We start from the raw sequence: 22,965 nt of genomic DNA on the forward strand, positions 1-22,965 counted from the left end.
ATGCACTCCAACTGGGGCCAGGGATCAAACCTGCAACCCAGGTACATGCCCTTGACTGGGAAGCAAACCTGTGATCCTTCGGTGCACAGGACGATGCTCTATCCACTGAGCAATACCAGCCAGGACAGAACTGAACATTTTCTTTGGCCTAGAGACATAGTAGCTGTCATAAATTCACATTGCAACGCCTTACAATTGCCTACAGTATTCATTACAGTCACATGCTGTGCAGGTTTGTAGCCCAGGAACAATAAGCTATACCAGAGAGCCTAGGTCTGCAGTGGGCTATACCACCTAGGTTTGTGTATGTGCACTCTGTGATGTTTGCACAATGAAGAGATCGCCTAATGATGCATTTCTCAGACGCTAGCCCCATTGTTAAGCAGCACATGAGTGTAACAGAAAACCATGAACTTCTGTGACACATAGGCTTGGTATCACATTATTCTTCTCCTTTAATGGCCAAATCTCAGCTTAGGGGCTGAGAAATGGGTAGATTTAGTGGTTGATGACCAATTCCCAGAGAAAAGTGTCCAGGACAGGTATGTGTGACTCTTGACACAGACCAAATTATCCACATAGGGTTCTTGGGCAAGTTAGTGAAGTTTCCTTATCTTTATTCTGGGGATGACAGCTAGAGTTCCTATGAATATCAAGTGGTGAAGCTGTATCTTGATATATTCACAAAATAAAATGATCTTGTGCTTGGCACATAATAGGCACCAAATAAGTCACAGCTTTTTTAAATGAAGACATTTGCCCAAGATCCTCATAGTGTGGCCTAGAATTTGATGACCTCTTGCTCCATAAGATCCCAAGCATATTTTCTTTATAATTGATTTTTCACAGAGAGGAAGGGAGAGGGATAGAGAGTTAGAAACATCAATCAGCTGCCTCCTGCACACCCCCCACTGGGAATGTGCCCACAACCACGGTGCATGCCCTTGACCGGAATTGAACCTGGACCTTTCAGTCCGTAGGCCTATGCTCTATCCACTGAGCCAAACCGGTTTTGGCCCAAGCATATTTTCTATACAGGCTGCACATTCCACGTGTGAGCTCTTCCAAGACAGGGACAATGCTGCCTACCTTTTTGGTCTAGTGACCTATGCACACTAGTGAGTGGTTATTACTCACACACTAGTCTTGAAGTAAGACAGCATTTATTATGCAGAAATTGAGTGTTCTGCTACATGGTATGTGTGAATGTTAGTAGACTAGGCAAATACCCCTTTGAGATAAGTACCCAGGATCCCTTTCCACTACCTTCCACCTCCAGGAACAACAAACACCCTGTGCACACATGTCTAACCAGGGAGAAGATAAAACAAAGTTTCAGTGATGTGAGTCATTCGAATCTTATGTTCAAACCCATGAAAGAAAACACAACTCTTTAGAATCTCACCAAGTAACAAAGGACATTTTAACCTCAGCTAAACTAACACATTGTTTTTATCCACACCAGAAACCATTAAGGTTTTTATATACAGTAGTGTGTGTCTATGTGCCTATCTAATGATTCTTTAAGTGATTCATTCCCTCTCCATCCCTCTGCCCAGTTCCTAAGAACTGCCGTTTCCTATTTCTCTGTTAAATCCATTCTCTCCTTTCCATCCCCGCCCCGGCCTCTTCATCCTGCACTCTCTATGGAGTTACCCCTGGAGGGAGCTCCCCGATGTCAGTCTTGCCTTTGAGAATTCAGGCTCCACACTGGCACCAGCCAGTGGCTCCAAAATGCAAGTGGACCTGTCCCTGCTCTGCCCCTAACCCTACAATATCTTCCCTTGCTCACGCCATCAGCTTTGAACAAAAGTCCCAGTAACGTGGCAAGAGGAAGGTTGGATATCTCTTTAGCATTGTTGAGACCTAACTAAGACCAGCTGCCCAGTTCTTACTTTAAAACATGTTTCAAGCCCTGGCCAGTGTGCTCAGTAGTTAGAGCATCAGCCCGTGCACCAAAGGATCGCAGGTTCAGTCCCTAGCCCCAGTCTGGGTGAGGCAGAAGGAAGGCAACCAATTGATGTGTCTCTCTCCCACTGATGTTGCTCTCTCTCTCTCTCTCTCTCTCTCTCTCTCTCTCTCTCTCTCTCTCTCCCCCCCTTACCCTCCCTCCCTTTCATTCTATCTAAAAATCAATGGAAAAAACATCCTCCAGTGAGGATTAACAAAAAACAAACAACAAAAAGGCATGTTTCCAGAAACTTAAATACCTTAGGAAATAAATGAATTATAGAAATCCTAAATAAATATACAAGCTTTGGACCTTCATAAAATGTGTTTTTGCCCAATCCTGAATAAATCTTGCTGTCTTTGGGAGAGATGTTATCAACCAAATGTCACAAAAATAAATGCAATTAGACAAAATACAGTGTCAACATTCTTAAGTACAGAAGCAGTAAAAACAATTTTGGCAATATTTATTTCCTGCAGTCCCACCTCCTAACTTTCCCCACCCCTAACCCCACCCTTGGTGATTATAAGCCCAGGCTGAAGCAACAGAGCAATTAGTTCAGTGTTCCTGAGCCTCCCAGTGGTTGACCTGGCTGCTGTTCTCTACAGTTAACCTTTGTGTGGTGAGTATTTTTGCAATACAGGGTGCCTTTTCCATTTTGCAAATCTTTTGTCTTTCTCTCCTATCCACTTTCAAAAGAAAAATATATATATATATTAATTAATAAATAAATTATAGAGCAAATAAAATCTTACCACGTAACTAGCTTAAGCAAAAGGAGAATTGAATAGTAGGAGTAAACTAGGGTAATCTTAAAAACCCACACGTCTGCAGCATGGAATTGTCTTTTAACTTCAGTTTGGCAGTAGTGATTCTTTTTTTTTTTTTTAATATATTTTATTGATGTTTCACAGAGAGGAAGAGAGAGGGATAGAGAGTTAGAAACATCGATGAGAGAGAAACAATGATCAGCTGCCTCCTGCACACCCCCTACTGGGGATGTGCCCGCAACCAAGGTACATGCCCTTGGCCGGAATCAAACCTGGGACCCTTGAGTCCGCAGGCCGACACTCTATCCACTGAGCCAAACCGGTTTCGGCGGCAGTAGTGATTCTTAAGTCTATGAATATTGTGACTTTTTCTTTAAAATGTGACATGAGAAGACCATTTTTTAAGAAGAAAAAATGTTTTTAACCATTAAAGAAGAAATTATTGTATCGCCATTAAGACTAGAGTGTTTAAACAATATTCTAAATTCCTTCTAGGAAGTTTCTCTCTTTTCCCCCCCCCCCACTTTTGTTGTTGTTGTTTTTAATTTATCTTTATTGTTGAAAGTGTTACAGATGTCCCCTTTTTCCTCCCCATTGACCCCCTGTTCCCCACTCCCATCCCATCCCCAGGCCTTCACCCCACTATTGCCTGTGTCCATGTGTTATGCCTATATGCATGTAAGTTCTTTGGTTGGTCTCTTCTCTTCCCCCACTCCCTTCCCTCAGAGAATCCTCAGCCTGTTCATGCTTCCTTGTCTCTGGATCTATTTTGTTTGTCAGATTATTTTGTTCATTAGATTCCATATATAAGTGAGATCATGTGATTCTTGTCTTTCTCTGGCTTCTCTCTTATTTTATAACTAGAGGCCCAGTGCATGGAATTCGTGCATGGGGTGAGGGGGTGTCCCTTAGCCCAGCCTGCACCCTCTCCAATCTGGACTGCTGGCTCCCAACTGCTCGCCTGCCTGCCTGTCTTCCTGATTGCCCCTAACCACTTCTGCCTGCCAGCCTGATCATCCCCTAACCACTCCCCTGCCAGCCTGATTGATACCTAACTGCTCCCCTGCCAGCCCAATTGTGCCCAACTGCCCTCCCCTGCAGGCCTGGTCCCCCCCAACTGCCCTCTCCTGCCAACCAGGTCACCCCTAACTGCCCTCCCCTGCCAGCCTCATTGCCCCTAACTGCTCTCCCCTGCTGGTCTGGTATCCCCCCAACTGCCGTCCCCTGCAGGCCTGGGTCCCCCAAAACTGCCCTCCCTTACAGGCCTGGTCCCTCCTACTGCCTTCTCCTGCAGGCCTTGTTCCCCGCCCCCCCAACTGCTCTCCCCTACAGGCCTGGGTCCCCCACAACTGCCCTCCCCTGCAGGCTTGATCACCCCCAACTGCCCTCCCTTGCAGGCCTGGTCCCTCCCAACTGCCCTCCCCTGCTGGCCATCTTGTGGCAGCCATCTTATGTCCACATGGGGGCAGGATCTTTGACCACATGGGAGCAGCCATCTTGTGTGTTGGAGTGACAGTCAATTTGCTTATCACTCTTTTATTAGATAGGATGGGTTTTAAGATTTGCTATTGGAATTGGTTTTGCTGGGGGGGCAGGGGGACACGATTTCTGTTTCAGTCATTTTAAGGTTTATTATTGTTTTATTGTCAGAAGTTAATTCTAAATGTCTTTGTTTTTATATAACAAAAACAATGTTTTAAAATCATCCTGATCTGGCCATGTGTTATCTTTCCTGGTGTGTAGCCTGTTATTATCGACAGTATTCCCAAGGTAGATCTCATTGCTTTCACACGTTGAGGGAATAATTAGCTTTTCTCACTTGCATGGTTTAAAGAAAGGAGGGAAAGAAGCTTCTTTTTTCTCCTTTTAACTTCCAGGGTCCTATGGCAAACACATTTGATAAAGATGGTACCTAACAGGGAGGTGGGGTTGAGTGGCAGCATCTCTGATGTCTTGAATGTCTAGTCTAGAGACTCCAAAATTATGTGTATGGGACTTACAGTTGCTTTATTCATACGTTTGTTCATTCTTTGTTTTTGGTTGTTTTTTTTAAACACCTATTGAGCAGGCACTGTGTTAGGATAGAATACTACCCTTTACAAACTCTTTGCACACAATATGCCACAATTGCCTAATCCTCACAGTTTCCAACTACACAGTAACATTAGATGAATGACCAGCACCCTTTGGAGCTCAGAAGCAAGGGACCTGAAAACAGCTGGCCTTTAATTATAACCAGGACCAGACTGGAATCTTTAGAGGCCTTACATGCATGTGGGTGCTACTGGTCCACATCTCTTCATAAATAAATAAGTCCAGTGCCACTATGCTTATTTCTCTCAAGGATTACATTTATTTGGAGAGGAAACTAAATATTTGTCCAAATTTTTCTCTCTTTCATTTTACTTTATTGTGCCAGCTTAACAGTGCCTAAGGCTGTGCTTCATTTACCTCCTGAGAGGTAACCAACCCTAAGAGCACTTGAATGTGTTAACGAAATGCAGAGAGGAAACCGGGAGGCCTGGGCAGGCACTCCATGGTTGGTCATCAGTTTCATTGAAAAATTAGCACTTCAACACTGCATTGAAACTCACTTGGGCTTTACTTGGGGGAGTGAAAATGGACACAAATGTGTATGAATTTACTGGCTGCCCCTCTTACTGCAAAAACTCTGTTCTGGAAGAATACATCTGGAAGCTTTTAGGAAAAATAAATATTTTATAAGCAAGTGTTTTTAAAGGCTGCTGCCTTTTTCCTGAATTAAATTGGCCATTATTTAAGTGTTTCCTGGCCACCAGATAATTGTATTTTCATTGATGTTTTGAGATTTATCTGTACCAACTAGAGCACTCACCAATGGTTTTGTTATCTTCTTATATAATATTATATGGTATTTGTTCAAGTTATGGATCACAGTCACTACTCAAATTCAATATTCTGGAAGTTTCAATCATTGATTTTATGGTTACATACCAGCACTATCTTAACCCTCTTTAATTAATCATGAATACAATTTGGGGGACGTGAGTAGAGGAGATTCTTCCCCCCACGCACAATAAAACAAACTTTAAAATCATTTAACAAACTTGACTGCTTATCAAAAATAATAATAAAAATCAAGCCTCTTTGAGATGTTTTGTACCAAAATAGAGGCAGCCATTAGCTGTATTGAATCACCAGGTAAGTGTTCTTCATCCTGCATAATTCAAAGGATAGGCAATTCCCGTTCAAATTGGAGTTACAGAAAGATTTAAAATACAGTGTTGTATTTCATAGGTCTTTGGGTTCATTTAGCCAAGATATTACATCTGAGACATCTGTAGGTCTGCTATACTGTTGATATGACCTGATACTAGATATGCTAAGCATGGGGTAAAGCCAAGCCCTCTGCAAGTTCAGGAGTTGGTAATATTTTTGGGGGTTCCTCTCTGCTGAGTTCCTGTTGGAGACAGAGTTTCAAGAAAGATATGAAGAGAGAAACAGAATAAAGACAAGACTTGAGTCTGGGGAAATAAATAATTGCTTAAATGAGGAATCTGATTTTAGTTGAGTGTTTTCAGGATACTTGCATATCCATTGGGACTTTTAAGGTAACTCAAAATATTCATTCACTCAATCAATAGTATTTTAACTTAAATACACAAATATAAATAAATTGTAGGAAGAACACAAATTAAACTTTCTTAGAAAATAATACTCTCTCTCCTTTACACCAACTCAAGAGTCATGATAGTGGTATCAACTAATCAGATAATAATTCTGAGCTAAAGCACAATGATTGGATACACTACTTTTTAAAATAGATGAGTACTTGCATCCCAATCTAACAAACAGAAGAGAAAGCAGCCTTCTCTGCACTGTAGGAGAAATGGTTTTACTGCCACATTTGGGAGTATCCTCATGAAAACACAGTCCCACACCCAAAGTATTTTTTTATTAGACTAAATGGAGTGATGTACATCACAAGTGTCAATAGTGGTTTGGTTTGTATGGTGGATTTAGTAGAGATTGTTTCTTCTGATATTTTTGAAAAAAAATTTTTAGATTGTCTTCATTAACCACGTTATTTTGACTAAATTTTTAAAGTTATACATGTTTGGAGTGAAACTATCCTATATAATAAAAGCCTAATATGCTAAGTGTCCAGTCATCTGGTGACCAGTCAATTGTTCAAAACAAAGCATAATATGCTAATGTCATGCTAAGGCTGCTCAAACGCTTGCTATGACGTGCACTGACCACCAGGGGACAGACAGTCAACTAGTTGACCAGTCGCTATTATATAACACTGACCACCAGGGGATAGATGCTCCAACCGGTAGGTTAGCTGGCTGCTGGGGTCTGGCTAACTGGGACTGGGTAAGACTGGGCCGGACATGCCCTGGAGCCCTCCCACAGTCCCTCTCCAGCTCGATAGTGCATTAGTGGGGTCCCTTGGCCTGGCCTGCAACCTCTCGCAATCCAGGACCCCTCAGGGAATGTCGGAGAGCCAGTTTCAGCCCAATCCCACAGGCCACTCCCCTCAGGAGGGCACTAGACACAAGGCTCATGGCTGGCGAGTGCTGCTATTGCGGTGGCGGTGCGAAAGCCTCTCCTGATCGGGACTAATTGGGTGCAAGCTTGCAGCAAGCGCAGTTGGGCTGGGATAAGCGGGAGAGGCAGGTTGGAGCTGCAGGTGGCATTGGACTGTTGGTTTCGGCCCAATCCCCGCAGGCCACCCTGAGGAACCCCACCCATACACAAATTCATGCACCAGGCCTCTAGTTTTTGTATAAAAGACTTAAGCTCCACATCTTCAATACTCAAATCCTCACTTTGGATAGATTTCCTTCAATACAGTGATTCTCTATCCTCCTTGCACCTTGGAATCTCTGGGGGAGCATTAAACATATTAATTCCAAGGCCACTAATCCCCTCCAACCAGACCAATGGATCAGAATCCCACTGGAGCCAAGTGGTTGGTACTTTTAAAAGGTGAACTCATTACATTATAAGGTTTCATATTGTTTTACCTCTGCTAACCAGGTAGTTACATTTCTTAAAATTAGACTCCACTGGGTTTCACTGAATTCTTTTGTTATCACAGTGGGTGGGTTTGTCAACACCTGATATGAAAGGTTTTCAGGCTCTGTGATGTGGAACCTTGGGACTTTGATATCATGTGATTCATAAGTGCTTGCACATAATGTACTGCTTAAAAAACACTATCAACTTGTTCTAAATGGATCACTTAATATCAATTGTAGCCTGTGTTGGCTAATTTGTTTTTCTAAGTTTTTCCACTGGTCACCTGCTAATGAGGTTTTAGAACTGGTTTCTGAGGACACAAAGGCTTTCCTACAGGTATGCCTTTAGCTGATCTCCATGTTGAATTAGGACAGCCATTAATTCGCTCACCTCCACGCTATTAGGGTGGCCTTCTGTGTTGTCCTGGTTGCATCCTTTAATTTTTATAACAATACATTTGCCTTTTGTGCCTTTCCTTCTGCATACCTGCTCCTATGAATAATAAGCAGCCCTATTTGGGAATCTGAACTCAGGTTCTTGCCACAGACTTCTACTTCAGCCTAACTGCTGTCCAATTCTTATCAAACCCCAGCTGGTGAAAACATTATTCATGGAGGTTTGCCAAAAAATATGCATCCATGTGTTTCTTGGAATAATTTAATAATAATCTGATTTTTTTAGTTTTATATATATATAACTAAAAAATATATATATATAAACTAAAATATATATATATATATACATACATATATATATATATATATATATATATACTAGATATATACTAGAAGCCCAATATATATATACTAGAAGCCCAATGCACAAAGATTCGTGCTAGAATGGGCTTTCCCTTCCCTGGCTGCCGGCACCGCTTTTCCACTCAGGCCCAGCCCCTTTCCGCTCATGCCCTGGAGCCACCTCTTTCCGCTCCTAGAGTCGCCTCTTTCCGCTCCGGCCCCACCTTCCCACACTGCCCAGAGGCCCTGAGAGATGGGGGTAGGGCAGAATGCCTGCATCCCGCCCCGTCACTCAGTGCCTGTGTATGCAATTAACCACCATCTTTGTTGGGTTAATTTGCATATCGCTTTTGATTGGCTGGTGGTGTAGTGAAGGTACAGTCAATTTATATGTTTGTCTATTATTAGGTAAGTTTTTTTTTTTTCAGAGAGGAAGAGAGAGATAGAAACATAAATGATGAGAGAGAATCATTGATCGGGTGCCCCTGCATGATTGGGGATTGAGCCTGCAACCTAGGCATATGCCCTGACCAGGATTTGAATGGTGACCTCTTGGTTCATAGGTTGACGCTCAACTATTGAGCCACTGTGGCTGGGCTAAATAATGTGATTTTTACTCTTGAATCATCCTAGATTATCAGAGGAGAGGTAAGTAGTTAGATGGGATGGTTTTAGCTTCTCATCAATTACTTTTGGTGATTCTACCCCAGCCTTCTGCTTTTACCCAATGGTAGGAAAGAGGTTCAGGGAAGTCCCTGTTCTGTTTATTGTAGAGAAATTGTTCAAGACCTTGACTGTTTCATGTCAAAATTATCTCTTTTTTTGAGGGCTTTGATGAGAAATTTCTCTGGGTCTTAATCTATTTTTATTTAATGGACATGGTCAATCTCCTAAATGTTGTGTTCCCTCTTTGCTTTGCCTGGTAGGAAGTTTGGAGTCTAATTTGCAGCTGATGTCCAGCACTGTACGGGGACATTCAGGCATGCACTCAAGTTGCTCCTGGCTTTGTTTTCTTTGTGTCTGATTCCATTTTGTGTGTTGCTACTACATATATAAATTTGTAAACTCTCAGATCTTCTTAAAAACAAGATATACAGTATCTAATGCTTGATTGATGATAATAAATGACTATGTTACTGGTTTATATATTATTTACTACTAGAGGCCCATTGCACGAAGATTCGTACAATAGGCCTTCCTTCTTATTTGAGCCTCCCAAATATTAGCAATGAGCCTCCCAAATACTAGCAATGGTTCCTACTCCATTGGTCTTCTTATCACCACATAGTCGTTTGCCTTCTGGGTTGTGCTCCCAGGTGCTTTTTTATACCATTAAGTCACGGATGGGCCCTGCTGCTTTGCAGCATTTAGTTTAAAATAGACACAATAGTGCATATGTCAGATCATTGCCATGTTACAGGAAACATACTGCTTAATAGACATAGTCTACTGACATATTTTCATCACATTAATACAACAACCCAAAGAGGAAAGTCATAATACTCATTTTAAAGATGTTGAAACTGAGGCTCAGAGAAGTTAGTTTACTTGTGCAAGGACTCACAGAGGGTGGAAATGGATTTGAACCCAGGTTTGTTTGTTTCCATGGTTCCTAATTATGTCCAGTCTCTTCACACACCCCCACACCCCCTTCCCCCCTGAGAATTGTCAGTCCACTCCCTTTCTATGCCCCTGATTCTATTATACTCACCAGTTTATTCTGTTCATCAGATTTTTTATTCACTTGATTTTTAGATTCACTTGTTGATAAATATGTATTTGTTGTCACTTTGTTGTTCATAATTTTTATCTTTACCTTTTTCTTCTTCTTCCTCTTCTTAAAGAATACCCTTCAGTATTTCATATAATACTGGTTTGGTGGTGATGAACTCCTTTAGCTTTTTCTTATCTGTGAAGGTCTTTATCTGACCTTCAATTCTGAATGATAGCTTTGCTGGGTAGAGTAATCTTGGTTGTAGGTTCTTGCTATTCATCACTTTGAATATTTCTTACCACTCCAGTCTGGCCTGCATAGTTTCTGTTGAGAAATCAGCTGACAATCGTATGGGTACTCCCTTGTAGGTAACTAACTGTTTTTCTCTTGCTGCTTTTAATATTCTCTCTTTGTCTTTTGCTCTTGGCATTTTAATTATGATGTGTCTTGGTGTGGTCCTCTTTGGATTCCTCTTGTTTGGGATCTCTGCACTTCCTGGACTTGTAAGTCTATTTCTTTCACCAGGTAGGGGAAGTTTTCTGTCATTATTTCTTCAAATAGGTTTTCAATATCTTGCTCTCTCTCTTCTTCTGGTACCCCCATAATTTGGATGTTGGTACGCTTGAAGTTGTCCCAGAGGCTCCTTACACTATCTTCAAATTTTTGGATTCTTTTTTCTTTTTTCTTTTCCAGTTGGGTGTGTTTTTCTTCTTCATATTTCAAATCTTTGACTTGATTCTTGGGATCCTCTAGTCGGCCGTTGGATCTCTGTATATTATTCTTTATTTCAGTCAGTGTATGCTTAATTTCTAGTTGGTTCTTTTTCATATCCTTGAGGGTCTCACTAAATTTCTCAGAAGTTTCTAGAAGATTCTTGAGTAACCTTTTAACCGTGGTTTTGAACTCTATATCCAGTAGTTTGCTTTCCTCCATTTCGTCATTTGTGACCTGTTTCTTTGTCTCTGCATTTTGGCTGCTTCCCTGTGTTGATAGAGTGTCTTTGGGTGCTAGGTGTCCTATAGGGCCCAGTGGCTCAGCCTCCCCAGTTACCTGAGGTGGACACTCTTGGTGCACCCCTTTGTGGGCTGTGTGCACAGTATTGTTGTAGTTAAGCCTTGATTGCAATTGGTATCACTGGGAGTAATTAACCTCCAGGCCAATTGGCTATGAGGATCAGCTGTGTCTACAATGGGAGAATTCTGTGCTGGAGACCCTCTTATGGGACAGGACTTGCTTCAGTGGAGCTTTGGTGCTCACTGAGTCTGCCCCCTGAGTGTGTCTCTTATGGATGTGAAGAGTTGTAATCTGGTTGTTCTCACTCTGACCACTGGATACACTGGCTCCTGGATCTCCAAGGAGGTAAAAAGTCAGCCACTGCCTGAGGCCACCCAGCAGGAGCTAGAGAGAGATCTGCAGACTCATCCTCTTTGTTTAGGATTTAGAGGTGCCCAGATGAGGCCCAGCTATGAAGCAATGCTATCTGTTGTCCAATTTTGGGCTTTCTTTTGGAGACTCTGGGGCTCTCTGACCCAGCTGCAATATGTTAGGTTGTAGATTGCAAAAGGCCAGGCCATTCATATGCAAAAGTCTCTGTGCACAGCTTGGGTGGGGTTATAAATTGGGTGGGGCAAGGTTTCAGGGAATCACCAGGGTGAAGCAAACAGCAATGGCTGACCGTCAGCCCGGCCCCAAAGAGTTCCCTGGTTCTCTGTGTCCCGCAGCACTGTGCAGGAACAATGATCACTGCAAGCACCTCTGAGAGAAAGCTGCCCTCGTGTTCTGGCCCAATGCCAGACAGTCCAGTTTCTCCCTTTATGAGTCTGGGTCCCCAGAGTCTTGCCCGGAACTGGAGTTCAGAGCAGTCAGGAACTTGTATCTCCCTTCTGATTGAAAAAGACAACAGTGTAGCCAGTTGCCAGCCCCTTTCATGTGTGCCTCCAGACCTCTGCACTTCACTTCCACACCTCCACATCTTCTCCCAGCCTCAGTGTGCTTTTCTCTTCCCGTATAGTTGTATAAATTCCACTCAGCCAGCCTTCCCATGGTTCTGGATGATATCCATTTTGTCTATTGTAGTTTTGAAATGGTTGTGCGAGGCAGCAAGTTCAGGTCTTTACCTATGCCGCCATCTTGGTTCCTCCTAAATAATTTTCTTTTAAGAATATAGCCTTACTGGTACAATTTTCTTTCTTTAATGGTACACCCACACATACACACACACACAGCAGCTGCAACTCTGTATATTTTGACTATACTGATTTTCCCAGTATATTTTTTAAAGGTAATGAATAATTCAGACTTGAGGTTGGTGGTATAACAGTCAGACTTGAACAACTCATTGCCTGTACAATTTATTCTTATCTGTAACTATTTGTCGGGTAGTAGATTGAGTCCACATCATGTGCCAACTCTGATCAAATGGTAGCAGCACGCTGTACACTGTCAGAAAATGAGTCATTTGTCCAAAGTGACAGAGTGGGAGGACTATGACTTCAGTTCTATGGAACAACGAAGCCTTTATTCTTCTTTACATTGACCTCCACCAACCAGGAATAGCAATTGTTTAGGATTCTAAGATACATCCAGTAGAAATAGATTCCACATTCTGGGATCAATTAGCAATATCTCCTGTGGGTGTAGGAATGAGCCGTTGATGTGCAGCTGGCTACACAGTGCCATTCCTAGACTGCAACCCTCCCTCCTGCTCCAAAAAGCTCATGTCTCTACTATTATTCATGCATTCCCCAGTCTTTCTTTCCCCTAAGCATTTCCCATCATTATTCCCACACCTAGGATATTCTACTTTCTGTGCCCAGACAAGAATCTATGGCCTTTGCCGAAACCGGTTTGGCTCAGTGGATAGAGTGTCAGCCTGCGGACTGAAGTGTCTCAGGTTCGATTCCAGTCAGGGGCATGTACCTTGGTTGTGGGCACATCCCCGGTGGCGGGTGTGCAGGAGGCAGCTGATCGATGTTTCTCTCTCGTCGATGTTTCTAACTCTCTATCCCTCTCTCTTCCTCTCTGTAAAACATCAATAAAATATATTTTTTTTAAAAAAGAATCTATGGCCTTCAATCCAACTTTCAGCTTCTCCAGAACTGGATGATAATTTTAGTTCTGTTAGTTTGGAAAATAAAAAATGAAGAAAACACACACACACACACACACACACACACACACCACAAAGACCTGTTCCTAGAACTTCTCCTGCTTGAACTTCTCCTGCTCAGAACCTTGGATCAGATGCTCCCCTTACACGTCCCAGGGGCCCAAGGAGATCCTCAGTACAGGTTTGTTTTGATTGAAATTAAATACTACCACTTCCTCTTTGGGTTACATCTGTCCTCTCAGGGCTGTGCAAATGTCTCTGCAGTTTTAGGTCTTTTATTTTACCACTGGAAATCCCCACCTAATGAGTTCTTCATTTCTTCTCATTCAAATTTCTGTTATAGTCCCTCTGGCTTTGTAACTATACCCATTACCAAAATGAAGCCAGTCTTGCTGGATATTCAGATTTTGAATGAATTATGCTTTTCTCCTCTTTTAATATGGTTCTAAGAGGAATCATATCAAAAGTGTAAGGGAGTTGAAAAAAATACAATTTAAATTTAAAAGTAGTCAGATTAGGCAATGATACTATTAGGGTCGGGTCCCCATCACTATTCTCACTTTTTGTATCAATCCCTCCCTTAAGAGGCACTTGGGCACTTATTAAACACTAGAGGCCCATTGCATGAATTCGTGCACAGGTGGGGTCCCTCAGCCTGGCCAACAATTGAGGCCTATCTGGGGGCCAGCTGGCTGGGGGGAAGGATCATGGGAGGTTGGCCAGCCTCCCCTCCCCCCCCTCCCGATCAGGGCCTATGAGGGAGCTGGCCAGCTTGGGGGGAGGGGCTGCAGGAGGTTGCCTGGCGCGGGGGAGGGGCTGCAGGAGGTTGGCTGTGGGAGCGCACTGACCACCAGAGGGAAGCTCCTGTGTTGAGCATCTGCCCCTGGTGGTCAGTACACTTCATAGGACTGGTTGACTAGTCATTCTGGTCATTCCAGTTGTTCGGTCATAATGGTAACTTAGGCTTTTATATATATAGATACAGATTCCTCAATCCCTTTCTAGGCCTATTAAATCTAAATTTCTAGGCATGTGTCATTCTTAACAAGCTCCTCAGGTGATTCTTCCCACACTAAAATTTGAAAAATAAAATGAACATTTATTAATTATAAGCACACTTTCTATTGAATAAGTTATAACACACATGTTAGCTTGAATATGACAGTGGTGTTCTAAGACAAAATGTCTGTAGGCAGAAACCAGTAAAAAATATCTGCTATGTAGAGTATTTTAATTAATAAGACCCCATTACAACCAGAACTACAAAATACTCCTATACAAAAACTTAAAACTTTGTGCCTTACCCTGCACAAGTTTAAATTCACTTGATTAGACAAAGCAATACTATCCATTCTCAGGATCTTTTTATAAAAAATGTATTTTTATTGATTTCAGAGAGGAAAGAGGAGGGAGACAACGAGAGAAACATCAATGATGAGAGAGAATCATGGATCAGCTGCCTCCTGCACATCCCACATTGGGGATCGAGCCTGCAAGCTGGGCATGTGCCCTTGACCGGAATCAAACCCGGGACCCTTCAGTCCACAGGCCGACGCTCTTATCCACTGAGCCAAACTGGCAAGGGCCATTCTCAGGACTTTTAACCATCATCTCTCTGCTAATTCATTGTCTCCACAATACTGCACATGGATAAAAGTCCCTGGTCAGCCCTTTGCTACTTTTTCCTGTTGGCTAATAGTCTCTGCTCTACTACATAGCATATATTTTCCTACATTATCAAGAAAGATATCATTACCCTCCCAATTAAGCAGAGAGGAGAAAGATGTTTGGATTCTAAATAATTATTTACCTATACGTTGCAGTTTCAAACATGATTCCTGGGGGGCTTTGACTGTAATTATATAGCCTCAAGCTGGCTAGTGTCCCCTTTGGGTCATAAAGTAAGTTCTTGATAGCAAGTATTAGAGACATCTTTCTAGGGCAGTTCAAAGTGCCTTGGCTTTTATTATTCGAGAAAACTTTGGTCCCTCTTTTAGAGGACTCAGCTTTGTTGGAGATCAGCTGATAAGAGCCACAGATCTGAGTAGACAGAATCACCCTGGAAGAGGAGCAGGGCATGGTGAAAAGCTAGGAAAATGCATTAGGAAGGACCGAGGAAGAGTGAAATGACGCGTCACTGAGGCCACTAGAGTGGCTGCATCAGAATCACCTCTTAAAAATTTTGCACACCCAGCCGAAACCGGTTTGGCTCAGTGGATGGAGCATCGGCCTGCAGACTCAAGGGTCCCAGGTTCGATTCCGGTCAAGGGCATGTACCTTGGTTGCTGGCACATCCCCAGTAGGGGGTGTGCAAGAGGCAGCTGATCGATGTTTCTCTCTCATCGATGTTTCTGGCTCTCTATCCCTCTCTCTTCCTCTCTGTAAAAAATCAATAAAATATATTTTTTTAAAAAAATTTGCACACCCAGGGTTCACCCCAGACTACTCAATCAGAAGCAAGAATCTGTCTTTTTAACCAAACCCTAAGGATGAATCTAGTGTGCAGCCCGGATAGGGAAGCGTGTTGATAGAATTCTTGACTGGGGCTGTAACAGTGGAGGAAGACTGAAGGCAGCAAAGCCCAAGGACAAGGGGGGGCAATGGGGTTCCCTTGCAACTGGTCAAGGGAAGTGTTAGAAGTGAGCAGGGGCCAAGACTACAGAGCACAGAACTATGGTCAGATTTGAAATGGTAAAGCAGCGACTTTGAACGTTGGTAATTGTGAAAACAAACACATGTTCTCTTTTGAGAGTGCTGACTGAGCAGGAGCTTAGGAGACTTCCCCTGATCGCAGGGTGAATATATAAAAAGTATAAGCACCACTTTGTTTGAGAGACACTGTTTCCTAGTGGTTTTGCAACCAGTAGGTTTTTCTGCGGGAACTTGAAGCCTTTTTTTTTTTTTCTTTTTTCTTTTTTTCAGATTCTGACCTGATATCTTCACCAAAGGAAACTGAATGTTGTTTTTTTCTAAGTAACAGGGGTCTTCTATTAAAACTTTAGCTATCCGGATATCACTAATAATTACACATGAAAGCTGACAATCGTTGGAAGCATCTGTTTTAATAACAATTTCATGGAAAAGTAAAGGACTCTATCTCAGAGTTCTCTTGGGGAACAACTGAGATAATGCCTGTGGAATACCTTTGTAAAAACTGATTGTAATTGCTATTAAATAGAACCACTTCAAATGCCAAATAGACATTGTGCAGGGTGGTTGCCTTGAAAAAAAGCAACAACAAAATAATCTTGCTGATCAGTGAAGGGCGGGTGGTGGGGGAGAACAACAGAAAACCTGAGAGAGAAGCCTTCGTCCCCTTAACTTTATGGTTTTAACTTCCAGATGATCCTAACAGCCTGGAAATGTCAGGCGACATTAGGAGAATGTGAGTTCCCTTCAACAGGGGAGATGTGATGGAATGCCTTCTCGGCTGGTATCTATATTATATTGAACGAATACTGTTTTGGTTTTGTTTTCACAGGCAGTGACCTTCGGAAGGGATCCTAGAAAATGAACCCAGTTGTTACGCAGCCAAGACACGGTGCAGGAGGCTCCACCGTCAGTGACTGGCAAACAGGCGCCTTTGACTGCTGTAGCAACGTGGGGATTTGTAAGTGCACCTAGTCTTTGCTTTCCCCTTGACTGCCGGGAACAGTGCAGGTTGTTAGCACAACAAAAAAGTTGTTTATTTATCCTATCATTGAGTTCCATGTTTCACTCTCTAACTCAGAAGTCACAAGCCCGTGGTGGATTTAGCCACCAGGTGTGTTTTGTTTGTCCCGTACATAATGAGCCTTCTTGATGTTCTAATTTTTTTTTTTAATGACTAAATAATTATTTACTTGGAAGATAGATTTTGGGGAAAATATCTAAAGAATAGTGGAGTGAAAAATATAAAAACTATAAAATAAAAAGTATAGGAAAAAGAGCAAATAAAATTTGAAGAAATAATAATTTAAAATAATCTTGGTCATCTTGGGCTATTATTACAAATGCCATTGATTGGATAGTTGAAACAACACAAAATTATATCTCAATTCTGAAGCTAGAAAATCTAAACTTTAAGGTGTCAGCAAACTTGATTTCTGGTGGGCATTTTCTGGCTTTCAGACAGCTGCTTTCTTGCTGTGTCCTCACATGGAGGAGAGATAGGAAGGGAAAGAAAGATGATGTTCTAATTTTAATATAGTAGCAGACACCTAAAAATCAGATTTCACACGAAAATCTAGCTTTTCGATCTAGATGTCCAGCTTCTCTTGAAAATTTGGAAAATCTGGAAAGATGAGTTCCCATTCTCACGTGGCAGAGGTCAGTCAGCTGCGGCTGAGTATTAGCCAAGCCCCTAAAAAAAGGATTCTCACTCTGCGGTTTGCCATATTTATGTTCACCATCCACTGTTTTGGGGTTTTCCCAACCTACCTCACTCATTTATTTTACCTGCCTCACCTTGAGTTTAGATCAATCACCTCTTTTTAAATGTCTCACCTCTTTATTATCACCATGTTCTTTTTTAAAAATATATTTTTCTATTGATTTCAGAGAGGAAGGGAGAGGGAGAGAGAGATAGAAACGTCAATGACGAGAAGGAATCATTGATTGACTGCCTCCTAAATGCCCCACACTGGGGATCGAACCTGCAACCTGGGCATTTGCCCTGACCGGGAATCGAACCGTGATCTCCTGGTTCTCAGCTGCTGAGCCACACCGGCTGGGCTCACCATGTTCTTGACATGATTCTCCAGTTTTAATCTTCCTTTCCTAAGAAGCTGACTGTTTTCCGGCTTTCAGTGATACTCTCGTGGCTGTCCCATTTCAGGAAGCAGTGCAGGTTTTTATTTTACTGACATAATTATTTTGCACTACCAACCACGCTTTTGCATGAGAAAAATTTCCTTCTTTCAGAGTCTATCGTCATATGAGCTGCAAATGCTCTGTGTGGAACATCTTTCCAGTGTCTTTGAGAAACAGCCTCCTTATTTTTAAATTATTTTTATTTTTATTTTTTGGTGCATGATGGAGGTCCCAAGTTCATTAGAGATAGCCTTTTGTGTAAAACAATAAAAAAAAAAAAAAGGACTTTCTTATCTTATTGGGGGTACAGCATTTTCAAAACTCCACCTCAGACCTGGCTAGTTTGGCACAGTGGATAGAACACTGGCCTGCGGACTGAAGGGTCCCGGGTTCGATTCTGGTCAAGGGCATATGCCTGGGTTTCGGGCTCGGTCCCCAGTGGGGGGTGTGCAGGAGGCAGCCAATCAATGATTCTCTCTCATCATTGATGTTCCTATTTCTCTCTCTTCCTCTCTAAAACCAATAAAAACGTATTTCAAAAAACAAAAACAACAAAAAAACTCCACCTCAGAGCTTTCCAAAATAGACTTTCACTCAGAGCATGTTTGAGAACCGTCTCCTGTCTTTGCCATTTCCCTAGGCCCGCTTTTTGTATTACACAGACAGATTCCTTAAAGTGAAATTGCAGTAAGCTTTTTAAGCTTTCCGTGCTCCTATCCCTTACCTTCTGCTTGCTCCCGTCCTCATGTCGATAACAGGGCTCGGCTCTCTGCCCGCATGACCATCTAAAACCTATTCCCTGTTGCTTCTGTCGCTTTGGCACCAACAAACGTCCTACACACACACACACACACACACACACACACACACACACACACACACACACGGCCCGAACGTGAGCTGGGGCCGGGAAGAGAGATCGGTTTCACATGCTCAGATTGGCAAGGCAGAAGCTCTGACAGTGAAATCTGGCCTCATGCTACCACGTGCACGTTTTCCCCAACCCCCGGACAGCCGGGCCCAGAGCGGTCCACGCAGAGCCGGGGACCACACGGTTTTCCCGGAGGGTCTGAGGGCCAGGTCCCCAGCGAGCACCTCGCGGAGGGCGGTGTGCTTTAGCGGAGACCACGATGCCCTGGCCTCACTCCCCTGTGCGTTTCCTCCCACCCAGGCCTCTGCGGGATTTTCTGTCCGCTGTGCCTTTCGTGCCAGATTGCCTCTGACATGGACGAATGCTGCCTGTGTGGAGCATCTGTCGCCATGAGGACCCTGTATCGAACGCGATACGGCATCCCGGTGAGTCACCCTCGGTCCAGGCGAGGCGGTCAGCCCAGATGCCCGAGGGCTTCCCTTTAGCCCACGATCGCCCTCCTCACCTTCAGGCCTTGACCTAGTCTTTTCTCCATTACCACCCTGCACTCTAAAGTGATTTACAGGGGCAGTGTGGCTATCTATACTTGGGGATATATTTATAATAAAATACTTTATTGATCCAATAGATGTGTCCCAAAAAGTTGCTGGAGGTGAGTAGGTGAGGGGCAGAGGCCAGCACGGGACCCTTAGCCTCTCCTGGCTGTACCCAGAGTCACACGGGCCCTGCAGCCTGCAGGGTGGGGGACAGTTTCCCTTGGGTACGAATGAAAGTCCAGAGCATCCTCCCCACGCTGTCCGGTTGGCCTCATTGGTATCTCGGAAGCAATCATTCATTCATTAAAAAGGGACCATTGGCCTAACCCATTTGGCTCAGTGGATGGAGCGTTGGCCTGCGAACTGAAGGGTCCCAGGTTGGATTCCGGTCAGGGGCATGTACCTTGGTTGTGGGCACATTCCCAGCAGTGCAGGAGGCAGGGGATTGATGTTTCTCTCTCATCAATGTTTCTAACTCTATCTCTCTCCCTTCCTCTCTGTAAAAAATCAATAAAATATATATATTTTAAAGGGACCACTGAGCACATAGAATCTTGTTAAATCATAGGCGGATGTTCACTATTCAATGGGGATTTACTGAATACATAGAACATGCCAATTACCGTTGCACATGCTAGAGACATGTCAGTGAATAAAGGAAATCAAAATCCTTGTCTTCATGGAGTCTACGTTCTTTTATTTTTTAAGCCCTTTCAACGTAATTTTAGACTCAATGAAAAGTTGCAAAAACAGTACAAAGACTTCCTGAATACCCTTTGCCCAGATTCCCCAAGCAGTAAAAATTTGCCACACTTGTTTTATTTTTCTCTTTATTTTTTTCCCCTGAATCATTTGAGGATAGATTACAAACTTGATGTGCCATTACCTTTTTCAGAGTATTTCTTAACAACAAGGACATTTTCTTATATAACCATAAAACAATGATCAAAATGAGGAATTTAACATTGATACAAGACTGGTAGCTAATCTGTAGATCTTATTTGAACTTTACCAATTATCCCAACACCATCCTTTAGGCCAGTGGTCGGCAAACTCATTAGTCAACAGAGCCAAATATCAACAGTACAACGATTGAAATTTCTTTTGAGAGCTGAAAACCGACTTCTGCGCATGGGACACGAAGTTTCAATTGCACTGTATGTGCACGCCCGCACGTGGTAATTTGTGGAAGAGCCACACTCAAGGGGCCAAAGAGCCACATGTGGCTTGCGAGCCGTGGTTTGCCAACCACTGCTTTAGACGAAAATGAAAGTAATCTGGGATCACACATTGCATTCAGTTGTCACACCTCTCATCTCATACAATAAGAAACAGTTTCTCGGTCTTTCTTTGTTCTTTTTTTTTTTTTTTAAGGAACATAGATCAGTAGACTATCCCTCAGCTCTGTTTGTCAAATGTTTCCTCATGATTAGGTTGTACACTTTTGGCAGAAACTCCACAGAAGCTGGTCTGTGTTTGCCATACATTGTATCAGGAAGCACATGACATCCATTTACCCCATTATGTGTGATGTTAACTTTAATCACTTGGTTAAGATAGTGTCTGCCAGGACCATCTACTATAAAGTTGCTATTTTCCTCTTTATAATGGACTAGGGGACCAGTGCATGAATTCGTGCACCTTGAAAAGAACTGTGGGGGAAGAAACCAAGATGGCAGCATAGGTAAACACCTAAACTGCTGCCTTGCACAACAATTTCAAAACTACAACTAAAAGACAAAATGAACATCATCCAGAACCACAGTAAGGCTGGCTAAGTGGAAATTCTACAACTAAAAGGAAAGAGAAAAGCACAGAGACTCACAGGAGCTGCGGAAGGCAGAGGTACAGAGGCACACACCTGGAGAGGGCTGGCAACTGAGTACGATGCTGGCTTTCTCAATTGGAAGGGAGACAAAAGCTCCCAACTGATCTGAACTCCAGTTCCGGACGAGACTCTGGGGACCCAGACTCATTCAGGGAGAAACTGGACTGTCTGGCAGCAGGCAAAACTTGAGGGCAGCTTTCTCTCAGAGGTGCTTGTAGCAATTACTGTGGGACACTGAGATCCTGGGGCCTTTTAGGGCAGGGTAGACGGGAAGCCATTGCAGTTTGCTCCGCCCTGAGACTCCGCCCCATCCAAGCTGAGCACAGAGGCTTTTGCAAGTCTTGTCTCATAAGGGTGTCTCCAGCAGAAGTTCTCCCATCATAGACACAGCTGATCCTCACAGCCAATTGGCCTGGAGGTTAATTCCTCCCAGTGATACCAACAACAATCAAGGCTTAACTACAAGACTGTGCACACAGTCCACAAAGGGGTGCACCAAGAGTGTCCACCTCAGGTAACTGGGGAGGCTGAGCCACTGGGCCCTATAGGACACCTAGCACACAAAGCCACTCTCTCAACTCAGGGAAGCAGCCAAAATGCAGAGACAAAGAAACAGGTCACAAATGAAAGAAATGGAGGAAAGCAAACTACTAGATATAGAGTTCAAAACCACAGTTAAAAGGTTTTTCAAGAATTTTCTAGAAAAGGCCGATAAATTTAATGAGACCCTCGAGGATATGAAAAAGGACCAACTAGAAATTAAGCATACACTGATTGAAAAAAAATAATATACAGAGATCCAACAGCAGACTAGAGGATCCCAAGAATCAAGTCAAAGATTTGAAATACAAAGAAGCAAAAAACACCCAACTAGAAAAGAAAAAAAAAAATTCCAAAAATATGAAGGTAGTGTAAGGAGCCTCTGGGATAACTTCAAACATACCAACATCCGAATTATGGGGGTGCCAGAAGAATAGAAAGAGCAAGATATTGAAAACCTATTTGAAGAATAATGACTGAAAACTTCCCACACCTGGTGAAAGAAATAGACTTACAAGTCCAGGAAGCACAGAGAACCCCAAACTAAAGGAACCCAAAGAGGACCACACCAAGACACATCATAATTAAAATGCCAAGAGCAAAAGACAAAGAGAGAATATTAAAAGCAGCAAGAGAAAAACAGTTAGTTACCTACAAGGGAGTACCCATACGATTGTCAGCTGATTTCTCAACAGAAACTATGCAGGCCAGACTGGAGTGGCAAGAAGTATTCAAAGTGATGAATAGCAAGAACCTACATCCAAGATTACTCTACCCAGCAAAGCTATCATTCAGAATTGAAGGTCAGATAAAGAGCTTCACAGATAAGAAAAAGCTAAAGGAGTTCATCACCACCAAACCAGTATTATATGAAATGCTGAAGGGTATTCTTTAAGAAGAGGAAGAAGAAGAAAAAGGTAAAAATAAAAATTATGAACAACAAATACATATCTATCAACAAGTGAATCTAAAAATCAAGTGAATAAAAAATCTGATGAACAGAATAAACTGGTGAGTATAATAGAATCAGGGGTATAGAAAGGGAGTGGGAGAAACCAAGATGGCGGCATAGGTTAAACACCTAACCTGCAGCCGGGCACAACAATTTCAA

At 42.8% G+C, this 22,965-nt stretch overlaps 1 protein-coding gene across 2 annotated transcripts in view; it reads left to right on the forward strand.

Moving 5' to 3' along the window:
• The first annotated feature begins 2,512 nt into the window (after nt 1–2,512).
• PLAC8 (placenta associated 8) overlaps nt 2,513–22,965 on the forward strand; it is a 33,192-nt gene continuing 12,739 nt past the window's right edge. Inside the window, exons 1-3 of one of the 2 annotated variants that reach the window (XM_008143598.3) lie at nt 2,513–2,573; nt 16,770–16,898; nt 19,251–19,375. In XM_008143598.3, coding sequence (XP_008141820.2) covers nt 16,799–16,898; nt 19,251–19,375 — 225 coding nt within the window. In that variant the 5' untranslated portion in view covers nt 2,513–2,573; nt 16,770–16,798. Of the gene's footprint in view, nt 2,574–4,601; nt 4,645–16,769; nt 16,899–19,250; nt 19,376–22,965 lie in introns of those variants that run through there. The other variant, XM_054723347.1, reaches the window with a different exon arrangement.

Source organism: Eptesicus fuscus, chromosome 2, assembly GCF_027574615.1.
Source record: "Eptesicus fuscus isolate TK198812 chromosome 2, DD_ASM_mEF_20220401, whole genome shotgun sequence".
Taxonomy (NCBI): Eukaryota; Metazoa; Chordata; class Mammalia; order Chiroptera; family Vespertilionidae; genus Eptesicus; species Eptesicus fuscus.